We start from the raw sequence: 14,094 nt of genomic DNA, 5'->3' as shown, positions 1-14,094 counted from the left end.
GCAAATGGATGGGATCCTTCAAAAACTGTTGGGCATAAAGAGTTTCCAGATGATTGTATTGCTAGGAAAAAACAAGGTCCTGGATTGTCCAGATAAGTGAATGCCTAGTTTCATTGGCCATTAGGTAACTGTGATCATTAACTGTCCTGTTGTCTGTGGAGCTGCCATTGTTGTCCAGTCTCCACAGTGACTGAATACATCCTTTACAGTTGATAGGTTTGCTTGCTCCCCCAGTGTTTACAGCATATCTAACCTTGTAAAAATCTTTAGTCAAAATCAGGAGCAAGTCATTCACCGATGAGTTGAACTTCAAAGCAATCCACAGTCTGTTGATCGGTTAAAGGTGCAACTGGAGAAAGAACATGTGAACTCCCCTAAAATGCAATGCAAATTAGGTCCTAGCCAAATTCTTCTAAGTGCTAAGCTGGGGTATGTTCTTTGCATTGCAGAATTATGCTTGAATTACCAATGGTTTGTAGAGCACATATGTGACCATAGATAAGGACACAAGTTGTGCAGTGGGAGTGATAACTTTAATACTGCGCTGTGATCCCAGGCTTTCTGCTGAGAAGTGGCTTTGCTTTCTTCCCCACAAGTCTGTACGTTCTTCACCAATACAGCACACCACAAGGAGGATGGAGGTTTGCATCTGCCTCCCCAGATTGTAGAGGATGCTAACTTTAATTTGCTCTTTGATATGCTGTAGGATGACACAATGAATGTTGTTTTCATTATCTGAGGTTATATAATAAAGTTTTTGCCTCAGTGCCTAAACAGGTGCTCAACTCGATGCTTAGTGGTGTTTTGATGGATTTAAGCCTTGCTGAATTTAGGTACTTTCAGCACTGAAGCTCTTAGGATTTGTAAAATAAATACGTATGTTGAATATAATATGCATTACTTATAATGGGGGAGGGGGGGGAATCTATGTTAACTGGCAACACAAAGCTATCTTCAGTGAAAGTAGCTGAAATATCTGTGTGGCTTTAAATAAATAGTCCTGAGTGACAATCCCTGTATCTGATAAGGCTGTATATAAAAGGCTGCTCTGGCAAGCTGCCAGCACCTAAACACTGCTGAAGCTTCTGCTGTTATCTTATCCAGGAGAAAAAATGTGACGGGAAAGTGTTTGAGGAGGAAGAAAGAGTTTAGGAGTGGTCTGAGGGTGATAGAATAAAATTAAAATAGAGATGCTTATGTCAGGAAAATGTATCAAGTCACTGAATAACCTCTTTAAGAGAATTAGAAGCTCCATTGGTTAGGCCATTTAACTTGGGGGGGTGGGGAAGACCAAGAAATCTTTTTAACTTTTATTAGAATCTAGGCTATTTCTCTCTTATGCAAGACATGGGAGATAGTTTAAACCATCTTTAAACTCCCTAAAATTTAAAATTACCAACAGCATTGCATTCATCTTAGTATAAAAGCGTAGTGGGTTTCTTACGTTTCTCAGTTGCTGGAAGACTGATACAATTTTTGTTTGTTTTCCTTGGTTTTCCAATTTTACTTTTGTAATTACCAGCTTAAGACTCTGGGAAGCTGAAAATTCTCTGTTTACAGCAGAAAAGCAGCAGCTGCATGAGCTGTGCACGGTTCTCATCTAGTACCGCACTGACGCACCTCTCTTCTACCCAGGAAAGGCTGCACTGAAGAAAAAGGATTATTTCGGAGTCTGTATCAATCAGGTTGCAGCGATGTGACTGGATATGCAGTTAATAATCCAGCAAGAACTGCAGTGAGGCTGCTGTGCTCGTTTCCTCTGAGCCCCCAAAGAGCTGGGAAGCGCAGCTTTGTCCTGGTGACCTGGGCTGCATACAAATCACCTTCTCCATGTGAAAATCACAGCTCCTCCCTTGGGCCAGCTCACCGCTGATGCTTCCAAGCTCATTGTCTTCCTCCTCCTGTTGTTTTCGGCTACAGAAGGGAGTGTGGTGAGACGTAGATGATTCTGTTAGTGCCCAGAAAGTTTAACTAATTAGACCAGTGTCTGTATTTGATGAGAATCATATTATTTCAGCTGATGGGGAATCCGAGGATGTCGGGTAGAGAGACCATAATAGAAAGTAGGAGTTTTCTCTTACTGGAAGGAGGAAGAAATTTTGCTTAAATGCAGGTAATGGAGCAAAATCTTAAAAAGAATCCCCAGCACTATGCTGTTATAAATAATAATGCATGGCTTTTATGTAGTGCCATCTGTTATTAGTTTTGAAAATGCTTTATGAAAGTGGGAAACGGAGGCACAAAAGAGGTGATGGAACTTGTGTGGGTTTGCTCACTAGGCCACCATCAGATGAAGAACACTCCAGATCCTGACAAGTTTCATCCTCTGCTGGCTGTAAGGGGAAAGCCAACGGTGAGCTGCTGTTAACACATTTAGAACTAAAGTATCAGCCTAATATGCCCAAGCTACAAAGATTCAGTGATTTGCTGCTTGAAGCTGTTTTAATGATGTGAGTTCTTAGCTCGCCTAAGAACTGCCAAGTAAAATGGATTATTACAAAATACTTTTACCTTGTGGTTTTGCATTCTTGAGCCTTGCCTCCTTGGGCATTATTGCTATCGACAAGTTTGTTTCTTGTTTTACTTTTTGAACAGTTAGAAGATGCTCTGTAATTTTGGGCCTCCTTAACTTGGGACCCAGGGATGTAGGTGATGAGAACTAAGAAAGTGATTAGCATCTGGAAGGCAACTAAGACTAGAAAAAACGCTGGCATTTTCACATTCTGCCTTTTCTTTCTTTACCCACAATGACTTATTTCATATGATTTTTCTGAGAAAATGTGTGACATTTAGCCACATTTCTGTATTTATGAAGTAAGCCTAAACCATATTGTTTTTATTTTCATTTTTGTAGTCTATAACTGGAACACTCTTGACGTTTTATTCATCAGATGTAAAAAAATACTGTCAAGTCTATCTCTTATGGGTGACCTCCCTGGATTAGGCTAGAAGATCCTAAACTGGCTGCATGCAGTCATTCTGAGTCCAGATAGCCTTAATTTAGTCTTATGGAATGATCTGTGCTACTCCTGAGACTGATTAGGGCTGTACAGCAGATTGGTGATTCTTATGTGATGGTGGGACTTGATTCAAGAAGAGCCTCCTGACCAGAGCCTGCTGAGGGTGGCTCTGACGCATCTGCTGCGCCTCATCTCTGCTTCTCTGCAGGGACAACCTTGGTAGATCCATCCAAGTAGATCAACCACTGCAGAGCTCTGGCCTTGGTTCAGGTTACTTATGCTTTTCAGGACTCATAATTTATGTGCTTTGTTGGTTTATTTTCTTTGTCCATGGTATCTCAACCATCTCATTTTTATGGAAAATGGAGAATGGAAAATTGATTGTAGGTTAGTCTGAAGTAAATGGCAATGTTTGTGCCACAGCTACAAGCAGAATTTGGCCTTTGGACTTTCTGGATCTATCTCATGTGTTTCCAAGTCTGGGCCTGAGTAAAAATAGGAAGTATTCTTGGAAATCATCTTATAACATCTGTAGAAATGCAGCAATCTGTAGTGTTTTAACCCTAGCCATTTACCAAGTACCATGGAGCTGCTGGCTAATTCCCCCTCAACCAGAGGGATGGGGAGGAGAATCAGAAAGGAATGTAAAACTTGAGGGTTGAGATAAGAACAATTTAACAAATAAAGCAAAAGCCCTGTACATAAGCAAAGCAAACCAAGGAATTCTTTCACCGCTTCCCTTCAGCAGGCAGGTGTTCAGCCATCCCCAGGAAAGCAGGGCTCCATCATGCGGAATGGTTACTTGAGAGGACAAACACCATAAAGCCAAATGTGTGTCATTGTCCCCCCTCTCCCGCCCTTCTGCTTCCCCCAGCTTATATATACTGAGCATGACACCATATGGTGTGGAATATCCCTTTGGCCAGTTCGGGTCAGCTGTCCTGCCTGTGCCCCCTCCCAGTTTCCCGTGCCCCTCCAGCTTCTCGCTGGCAGGGCCCAGGAAACCGAAAAGTCTTTGATTGAGTATAAACATCACCCAGCAACAACCAAAACCATCAGTGTGTTATCAACATTGTTCTCACACCAAATCAAACACAGCACTGCACCAGCTACTGAGAAGAAAATTAACTCTATCCCAGTTGAAACCAGGACACAATCGCGGCTTCTGACTCTTCATAAGTAACTGGCTTGTTTTTTACATCTCTCTTTCTGTTTCATGTGCCGAAGGAGATGAAGTGTATACCGTTTTCTTGAGTACATGCATATGTAAGTATGTGAGTATCAGTGTGTGTCTGTCCACCTTGCCCATACTAACTTTTGATCCTGTGGCTAGTTTCATTCGCATTTGAAAAAAACCTAAAGATCTAAAAAAAAAGTAGCAAATTGATCTAATTAGTCTTAACGAATATAGCTGCTGAGCAGGGCTGAGAAAATGCATTTGTGCTCTCTCAAACTGCGTTGTTATCAGAGATTTCACTGGAGAGCAGTATGAAAACAGTGCATTAATAAACACACAAACTGGAAGAAAACATTTAGCTAAAATCTATACCTTAGTGGATAAATTTAGGTTTTGGTAGTTTCTTGCTCAAGGAATGATTTGTTCTACAAATACAAGGACGAGCTGTTGAACACCTCAGATGCAATAAAACTGATACTCAGCTGCAGTATCACAGTTACAAGTGACAAATAAAGCTCAGAAAGGTTATTTTATTCTGGTAAGTGGTGAGGTTGTCCTGCCTGTTCCTACTGACCAGAGTAATCCAACTAAAAGGCGCATATGCAGATCAGTTTGCAGTGGAGTCTCTGACCTGCAAAGGGAGATGCTAACTTCTGGCACTAACCTGGACTGCATCTTCTTCAGTTTTGTGCAAAGCTTAGGACGGTTGTTTTTATTAAGGAATATTACACAGAGATTAGATTTGCCTTCAGCTGGTTCATGTTTAGGAAGGCAGTAAAAAAGGAGGAAAATTGTTCTAGCTCTCCTGTACTGTTCAGCATTGTTTTCAAGTACTTCAGATTTATTCTGCTGTGAAGAACAATAGGAAATTGCAACTGAGAAAATGTTCATCAACCATCACAGGGAAGAAACATTTTTATCTATAGTTAGGTGGCAATAACAGCACTTGCAGATCTGGAAATAGGTGTTGTGATTCAATGCACACCATCCATCCGCCTTGTCTTCACCTCAGCAAACCTCCAGCTGTTTCTGGCATTCTGAAAGCAAACTATAATACACAATTTTCTGGGAGAGAGCAGAATAAGGAGGAGCCCTTCCCTCCTCTTCATTAAACTGTGCCCCCCCAGGGCGCCTGTTTGCTTCGCAAAACCAGAAAGCGTGCAAGATGAAGCATGGAAAATAAGAGCCTGCAGCAAAAACGACGCCCTGGGAGATGGAGAGATGGGAGCAAACGCTCATCCTGAGGGACCTTGGTGCGATTTTCCAGCCATCACCTTCCAGGCGGTTCCATGGATGGGATTTTTTTTATTTATTTTTTTTACTTTCTTGCTGCAACGCACAGCTCTGATCAGCAGTGTTGCTTACAACTTTCAGCTGTACCCCAGAGATATTTTATTTTACACTTCTAATCGGATCTAGGGACTTTTAAAGAGATGTAATTTACAGCTTTTCCTGGAAACCTGCCAGAAAAAAAAAGTTCTGATGGCTGTTAACAGGCAATACGCAGCTGCCAGGCCCAGCGCTGCCGGCCTGCGGCCCTGCTCGCCCAGGGGTCACAGCGGGGAGCAAAACCTGCCGGCCGGGGGTGCGGGGCCGGCCGTGGGGCGCGGGTTGCGTGCCCTGCGCGTCCGCGCTGCCCGCCCACGGCCCCGCGCAGCTCCCCGCTGAACCGCTGCCGGTTTTCAGTCAGAAAAGCTGAAAACGGCCGAATGACGTCAAGGCTAATGTCGACCCTGCCAGGTTTCCTTCCCGAAGCAGCGGTCAGCCGTTAATGCCGGAACTTTAGGGGTACGTGGGAACGTTTCAACGCCGCCCCTCCCGCCCCGCGCTGTAAGCGGTTTCAGTCAGCGGCGGTGCAGCGCGCCTCAGCCCAGCCGCCCAACGGCCGCGGGGTTTTGTCCCCTCTCGCCGCCCGTACCCAGCCGCCAGGCCATGGCGGGACGGCCGGCGCCGCGTCCCAGCACGTCGACAAACGCTGAGGGGACTACAGCTCCCAGGCGTGCTCCGCGCCGCCGTGCAGGGCGCAGCGTCCCCCACCTCCCCACCCCCTGCGCCATCTTGGCACCCGCTTCTTCCATCTCCTCGCTCGCGGAGGGTGGTGGCCGGGGAGGGCGGGAACTACAGCTCCCGGCGTGCCCTGCGGCTCCCGCGCATGCGCTCTGTGTCCCGCCGCCATCTTAACCCGGGGCAGCGCTGCCGCCGCCACCGCCACTAAACAAACCCGAGAGCGGCACCGGCGGGGGGAGGAGGAGCAGGAGCCCGAGCCCTGTCGCTGAGGAGCCTTTCGATGTGCCAAGCGCGGCCGGGCAGGTGGGTCCCGCTCCCCGGCAGCGCCGCCGCGCCTCCGCGCTTTGCCCCGGCTGCTTCCCCTCGGGGAGAGGGGCAGCTCCCCTTCCCTGGACGGCGGGGACTCGCCGCCCCCTCACGGGCCCCGGCCCGCAGGCAGCGCCCCGTCCCCCGCCCGCAGGCCACCGGCGCTGTCTCTCCGCCCGGCGCGGGGAAGCCGCGGCCGCCGACCGCTCCCTCCCTCCCTCCCTCCTGCCGGCGGGGGCCCCCGGGGACGGCCGCCCCCGAGCCCGGTGGGGACCCAGCGCCGCTCGCTCCCGCCGGTCCCCCGCGCCGAGGGCCCTGGAGGGCCCCAAGAAGGGCGGGCGGGGAGTCCCCGGGTGGCGGCTGCCTCCGGGTGCCCTCGTAGGAGATTCTCCCTCCCTCCAGCACCGCGCTGGAAGCTGCGACGGCTCCGGGGCTTTTGTTCCCGGTGCCCAACCCCCGCCGCCCCCCCGCTGTGCCGTTCCCTGCCCGGGGCGCACGGCGCGGCCGCGGGCTGGTCCCAGCCGGCTCGCCCTGCTCGCCTCCGGCTCCTCGTTTTCCTTTATTATCCTCGTTGCAATGGGGAGATGCGCCCTCCCTCCTCGTCACCCCCGGAATCTCGCCGCGATGTGATCGGGCGAGGGGGTGTTCCCGTGTTTGGGTTTTTTTGGGGGCTGGTGCTGGTACGTGGAAGGCAAATTTCCACGGTGTTTTTGCCATTCTGTCATATAATAGGCTAGTGCTAAATGCATTCCCCGGGGGGAAGGGGGAGCGTGCGGTTAGCTGGAAGAGTTCTTATAATAGGTACTCAGTGCATAAAGAGAGGGAGGAGACTTGAACATCAATTCGGAGAGCGTTTCAGCATGAAAAAAGGCTGGAGAAGGAGAAAGCAAACTCGGTAAAAAGGCTTGGGTGATGGATTCGAGCAAGGGAGTGCAGGAAGTCCGTGCCCTTGTGAAGCTGCTGAATTCCTGCATGGCAAAACATGCCATTACAAAGGTTGGAGCCTGGAGCTGGAGTGCGAGGGAGTATGTTGGTGGAGATGTGAGCAGGCTGAAGAGAGTTTACATTAATTGGCTTGGGAAATCGATAAATGATGGACTTGCATTTACTGCATTTATATTCCTTTTCCAGCGAGGCTGAGCTCAGTGGGCACACAAACACAAGGGAAAGATGCCTGTGGTGTGGCCAACTCTTCTGGATCTTAGCAGAGATGAATGCAAGAGGATCCTTCGCAAACTGGGTACAGTAAGATACAATTTGTGGGTCTGTATGTTTGCCCTTTTAAGATTTGCCTGCCTGCTGCTTCCACGAAATACTTTAATATGTCTACAGGCAACTTACAAGTCATTTCCTGCATTTTGCATGTGTCATTGGTTTGACAGCCCTGGCTTAAAATGATGTTTGGCAGATGCTCTCTGCCTGAGCAAAATGAATAGCACAGAATTGTTTTGGTTTGGTTGAATCTCTGACCATGGATGTCCTGGTCCATCTCAGCCTCGATGTTGCAGTGTTGTGCTGTTGTTCTTTTTATGACTATTAACGTGCAACGGGATGCACTGTGAGAGGAGGGTCTTCATTTTTTTTTCTAATCTGTATTGGACACCTTTTTGTACCAAAAGAGGTGATGGTACCCTAGTTTAACTGGCACTGCGGGACTGAGGTCAAGCAGTAAAGACTTGAAACAGGAGGAAAAAAAAAGATTGTGATGGTTTGTGATTTGCAGTTGCACAGATTATCAGGGAAGTGTGAAAACAATGTTCTTACTTAACTGTCATAACAACAGCAGCTTTTTGCATTGTTACAAATGTAGATCAATATCAGAGTCCCCTGCCCATTAGATAGGTATTGGGAGACTTTTTTGTGCTCTGTCCTTGTAAATATATGTGTACAAGGAGACTTGCTTTTGTATTTTGGAAGGTAATAAAAATATTTGCTCTTTCCTTATGTATCCACTTCCAACTACCACAGGAGAGGGAATCCTTTGTTAAGCCATTGATCTGATCTTGCATGGTTGTTTTTGAGTTCTTGGAGATTAAATTCTTTTTATTTAGGTGTTTTTTTGGTTTTGTGTGGGTTTTTTTTTTTTGGCCAGTTACATGATGCATAATAATAGAAGGGAAGAAAAACCCCATAGATTTGGTTTCAGACTTTCTTCTGAGGAGCATAATCTAGGAGATGATGTCAGGAAGAAAGCTGAGGCTCCCTCTAACTTCCCGTGACTGTCAAGTCACAGTTATTCTTGTTCTCATTTTACTTGAACGTTAAAAGATGATGTGCTGTACTTTTTAACTGTGCCAAGGTTCTGGTATATTGTGAAGCCATCCACTTTATTTTCTGAGAGTTGAGGATTTATTTTCCCTCTATTTGCCCTTTTTATTTGATTTCTTGGGAATCTGGGATTTGCGTTCTGTTGAAACAGCGATGCAGATGTTGCACACAGCATTGCAACTAAGCTGTGTATCCATGAAGGCGACAACCCTGCACCTTAAGCGAGGCTCAAGAAGTATGAAAGCTAGGAGAAGGTGCAGGGTGCCAAGATTTGGACTGGGTCTGTGCTACTAAACTTTGTTAACGTAGCTCTGCTGGCTAGGAGCATGGAAAAAAAACTTCTACCCCAGCTGACAGTGGTGTGCTGGCAGAACCTTGCTGGTGCAGCCGAGCCAAACAGAACTGCGGCTACACCTCCTTCAATGACATAACCTAGGCTGACAGGAAATTATTTTTTTTTTTTTCTTACTGGCATGAGCAGTGTCCCCACAAGAGGGCCCTGCCAGCGTGATAGAGGATTGTAGCAGCCCTGTCTCTTCTGGGGTGGAGAAGCTCTTCTGTTAAATAGATGTACCACAAGAGTGGAGGGTGAAGGAGCAGTGGGAGCAGCAAATAGCTGTCTAACAGTCATATCCAGCAATATTTATAGAGTCCCACTTTCCAGCTCTCAGCCCAACATCTTGTTTGGCTGACTGTTCAGCAATTCCATCATGAATGAAATGCAGTGGTGTAGGTGAGGCTGAAATGCACCCTGAGGTGTGCAATACCTAGGGTTTTTCTGCAGCATTTGTGACTTATAACTGAGTAAGGGGGTGATGGTAGCACCTTACACTTGAAATAATGATATTTATTTGTGAAACCTGTTTTGGCTGTTTGTATGTTGTGTTGGAAAGAGAGCGCACCAGCTAGTGATTGCTATGTAGACATAAGGGTAAGGAAGCTAGTTACAGCTGTTCTGTAATCTTTACTACATTCCAAACAGCCAGAATATGCATTTTTAAAGTCCTAGTGTAGTGGATCTCTATTAAAAATGCAGAAAGAAGAAAAAAAATCTGTCCTTGCTAAATAATTATATGGTTGTATCTGAGAATTACTTTATGTTGTTAACAGAGTAAAATAATTAGTATCTTAAATATTGTAACATGGTTGTCTAAATAAATGTTGATATTAGTAATAACCATTGCATTAATTGGCAAATGTTTTATAACTGAAGCTGTAAATGCTTCTGTAGGTCACTCGGCATCCCTGTGCAGCCTGCATAGTTAACAAAAGCGACTTTGCTTTGTGTTTTGCCTGCTTAATCAGGACAGGAGAGCAGGACTTCTTTTCAGCACAATTCCTTGATTTGATTTCTAAATTAGCTCTTTGGAATCCCAAACTGAAAGCTTTTCAGAATGGTATCAGTCTTTCTTTTGCAGCAAACTTCAGAGGTGTTAGGTTTTGGCCTGCCCATTTGATTCTTGCTTTTGGTTAACTGGGATCTGTTGTGGGGTTGGTTTGGGTTGGCTGCTGAAATGGGTGTGATACTTACATAGAAGGCACCTATGTAAGTATTAGAAGAATTTGTATTTCTGGTTAAAGCAGGAGTTTCAGAAATGTTTCCTTAAGCTGTGCTAAGCTTAGAATAGAAAGTCATTCTTTGCCAAATTAGCAGACTCCATTATTTGTGTTAGGTATATTGTCACTCTGTTTACTAGGACAAAATTCAGACGTTTCAGTAGTCTTAACTATTTTTTAAAACACCAATGGCATGACATTTACATAAGTCACCCGGAATTACAAATACATGTTAAATCAGAGTTGTATTTTTGAGAATTAAATCTTCATGATGGCTCTACATTTAAGAGTAGCTGGATTGTTTCTTTTGTGTTGAGCAGATTAAATTCGGTGTGTTGCATTCTTTTCAAATTCAAGCAGTTGTACATATGAAGTAAATGGGCATAAAAGATTATGGTGATCGTATTTAACAAACTAGAGCTGATGTTCTCCATGGGAATTGAGGAAGGGCATTACAAAAAAAAAAAAAAAATATCAGTTGCTCTTTTGATAGTATATTTCTTTTTCAAGCCAAGCTTTTCCATGGAACTTTCAATAATGGTACGTGTTAAAGATCTTCTTCTGCTTCTGGAGAATTCTGAGCTATTCTCTCCAAATTTGGGGACTATTTCTTCAAGCTTTCTGGCTGAACTGTCAGCTCAGAGAGAGCTTGACATATTCGGTTGGTTTTTAAACTGGATAATCCTCTGTGATGATACAATTGTTTCATAGAAAAGCTGTATGCTGCAGAGTAATTGACTGAGAGAGTTCTAAATCATCAATCTCTTTTGAAAAGCACGAAATAATTGAAAGACATGTTCCTCTTAATGATTTTGAAAATTAATGGAATACTGTCAGTAATACTGAAAGTAACTACCCCACCCCCCCCACCCCCCCTTTGCTGTGAGCATTAAATAGAAATACCGTTTGTTCTAATTCTTCAGAACTGGAGGCATATGCAGGTGTCATCAGTGCCTTACGTGCACAGGGAGACCTTACGAAAGAGAAGAAAGATCTTCTTGGAGAACTCTCTAAAGTGCTTAGGTAACCCTGACCTTTTTAAAATAAGGACCAATGACCTGTTTTCTTTTGAAGTATTGCATGCTCTTTCTAGTCACTACTATCACAAAGCAAATCTTAATTTGGAGGAGTAATTCTCCATCTTGTGGAGATTTAATTCTTATTCTGCTCTGAGGTTTTGATAAAGAAAACAACTGTGCTTCTGTGGCGGAAGCGTTTCTGTTTTGTGGGTACTTTGTGAGTTATAGAGTGTTAAAAGGATTACAGCTAGCTCATGAGCATGTGCTAGCTTGCAGTTTTGTCAAGGTAGGACTTCAAGGTCTTTGGGCCCAAGTTCCATCAAGAAAGAAGGCTGCATGTTTGGTGTGAATTTTTCTACTGTATGCTTTGCATTTATTGCTCTCATTAGGAGGTTGGATTCTAGCTGTTTTGCAGGGGTACCCTCTGAACAGTAGTGTTTCTTTTATTCTTCGGTAATATTTTTAAACAATAATACATTCATTCTTTCTCACTGTGATAGCACAAGTTAAGTGACAATCTCTTAAATGTAAATGACTGTTCCCTTTTGTCTCTTGAGTAGATTATTCATAAGTTTAATTTTAGCTAGAAGTTTTAGATAAATGTTCATGTCTCCCTCTGACTAAAATATATTGCTGGTTTTTTTAATAGTATTTCAACAGAGCGACATCGTGCTGAAGTTCGGAGAGCAGTAAATGATGAACGACTAACGACTATTGCACACAAGTAAGTTACAGGTCATTTTCTACATGATTTCCAAAGGTACCCTTTGGAAAATCCATTATGTCTTATATGAACGATAGAACTTTGGAAGATTGATAATGGTTTAAAGAACAGTAGTTAAAACAATGTATGGATGAAGGAATGATGGTATCAGACTTAAACCAGGGAACTAGAAATGGTTGTTTAGTACTGTTGCATTTTGGATCTGAAGACATGGCAGTCACTGTACAAGTACAATATAAGAAACAGTCTTTTGTCTTGAAGAAGTTCCTGTGAGATAGGTGAAAAGAAACAGAGAGTGGAGAAAATAGAGAACTCCATATGCAGGATAAACATGTTTGCTTTATTATTATTTGTTTTGCCTTTAATTTTATTTAAATCTGTTTGGAAAGGTTATATTAAGAGGAACTTTACATAGAAAGAACAAAGAGGGAGAGAGGAGGCAGAGATTAGTGGAAAACAGTGTATCAGCACAGAGGGGAAAAAAATTGTCAGAATAAAAAAACTGCAGCAAGCTAACTGATGACATCAGTGTCCACCATTCGCTGTTTAATGCAGCTGCTGTGCTGGTATTAACTGGGCTGATTCCTGCTTGCATTTGCTTTCGCAAGCTCCACATGATTTTGAGAGGTGGAGAGGAGCAAGAGGGCCAGTGCTTACATGTCTTTGAGAGTTATTTAACAGTCTTACGATTAAGGACTGTCTTTAAACAGAGCTGGATTGTATTTTTTTTCTTTTTTTGTGTGTGTTAAAAACATTGATTTTTAAGTTTGACTACTGTAGCTTAGGTGTTAGGGGGAGAAAAGAGGAAATCCTACAGATTTCCTGTAGCAGGCCACTTGAAGTTAGCAAATGTCTGATCCAAGACTTGCCAAAATCAGCATACTGTTTTGAGTGCTGCAGAAGGACATTTTCACATTTTAGTGTTTTAATGTTCAAATCTGAAGAGTTAGATGTATGCTGTTTACCAAACAACAACCACCAACTTCCTTACGCTCCTTTAAAGAAAGGGTGGGGGGAGGGGGATGAGCATTTAATTGTCAAATCAGGATTCTTTCTTGAATAGTTTCCTTTTTAAGTATTAGTCCTGTTTTTAGCGTTTTACAGAATAAGTATAAAGTTTGTCCTGAGGCGTTGAACTTCAAATGGATGAAATATAATCCAGACAAGGTGCAATTGTGAAGTGGTGCATATTTTTATTTTTCCTGGGGTAATTCTTTGTGTAAGTGATGGTTGGTAATACAGTATTTGACTTACATAATTCTCTAACTCTTTCGGAAAGCCAACTTTGTGCTAGCTTTGCTATGGGCAAAATTTCTAGTCTTACTTTTTATTTTAGAAAAGTATTTTCACTTCAGCTGATGTAGCTCTGCTTATACTATATAAATATGTATGAAGAATGCTGAAGCATATCAGGATTTAACGACAGAACAAATCCTTTGCATTTTACAAACTAATTTGTGGTAGTTTTTGCTGGAACTTATTTGCAATAGTTCACTTGAAGTTGTTTTTCAGAATATATTAATGGGTTGATTTGCTTAAGAACATAACATTGAAAAATAATTTGCTTTTCTGGTTTTGCTGATTTGACAAATGACTCATGTAAAACAGCCATAAACAGAAACATTTTTCCATCTAGATAAGAACAGCATTTTTTGGAAACATTCTCATTTGTGTGTAAGTACTAAGGTTAAGAGAAAATTAGAGCAGCAGGCTGGTTTCTGCTGAGGAAGATGCGGAGGGTGTGTTTAAATCACCTTATGTTCTGTTACCTTGTTTGGGACTACTTTAGTAAGTCTGAGAAACTCTTCTGCTTAGGTAAAACAGGATTTGCATTAAAGCAGAGGGCTTTTTCCTCTAATGTAATCAATTTCAGTAGTCTTGTATACAGTCTATTCAATGCCTAGGGATTTTTGTCATCCAGAATTGGAGAGTGTACCGACTCTATCTGAATTCTAGGTAATCTAATATGGCAATTTTGAGTATGACATGCGCACACCTCTGGCCCATTAAGGGCTTTGTAAAACAAAACAGTCAAAGAAGAGGCAAGTCTTACATTTTTTTATGGGACGGTTTCTG

At 43.5% G+C, this 14,094-nt stretch overlaps 1 protein-coding gene across 17 annotated transcripts in view; it reads left to right on the top strand.

Annotated features, from left to right (window-relative positions):
• The first annotated feature begins 6,293 nt into the window (after positions 1-6,293).
• EMSY (EMSY transcriptional repressor, BRCA2 interacting) overlaps positions 6,294-14,094 on the top strand; it is a 39,248-nt gene continuing 31,447 nt past the window's right edge. For 16 of the 17 annotated variants that reach the window (XM_055801926.1, XM_055801931.1, XM_055801929.1 and 13 more), the window contains exons 1-4: positions 6,294-6,447; positions 7,582-7,690; positions 11,199-11,298; positions 11,944-12,018. In XM_055801926.1, coding sequence (XP_055657901.1) covers positions 7,621-7,690; positions 11,199-11,298; positions 11,944-12,018 — 245 coding nt within the window. In that variant the 5' untranslated portion in view covers positions 6,294-6,447; positions 7,582-7,620. Of the gene's footprint in view, positions 6,448-7,581; positions 7,696-11,198; positions 11,299-11,943; positions 12,019-14,094 lie in introns of all 17 variants that reach the window. The other variant, XM_055801919.1, reaches the window with a different exon arrangement.

Source organism: Falco peregrinus, chromosome 4 (genome assembly GCF_023634155.1).
Source record: "Falco peregrinus isolate bFalPer1 chromosome 4, bFalPer1.pri, whole genome shotgun sequence".
Lineage (NCBI taxonomy): Eukaryota > Metazoa > Chordata > Aves > Falconiformes > Falconidae > Falco > Falco peregrinus.
This window is presented reverse-complemented; position numbering and strand designations above follow the sequence as displayed.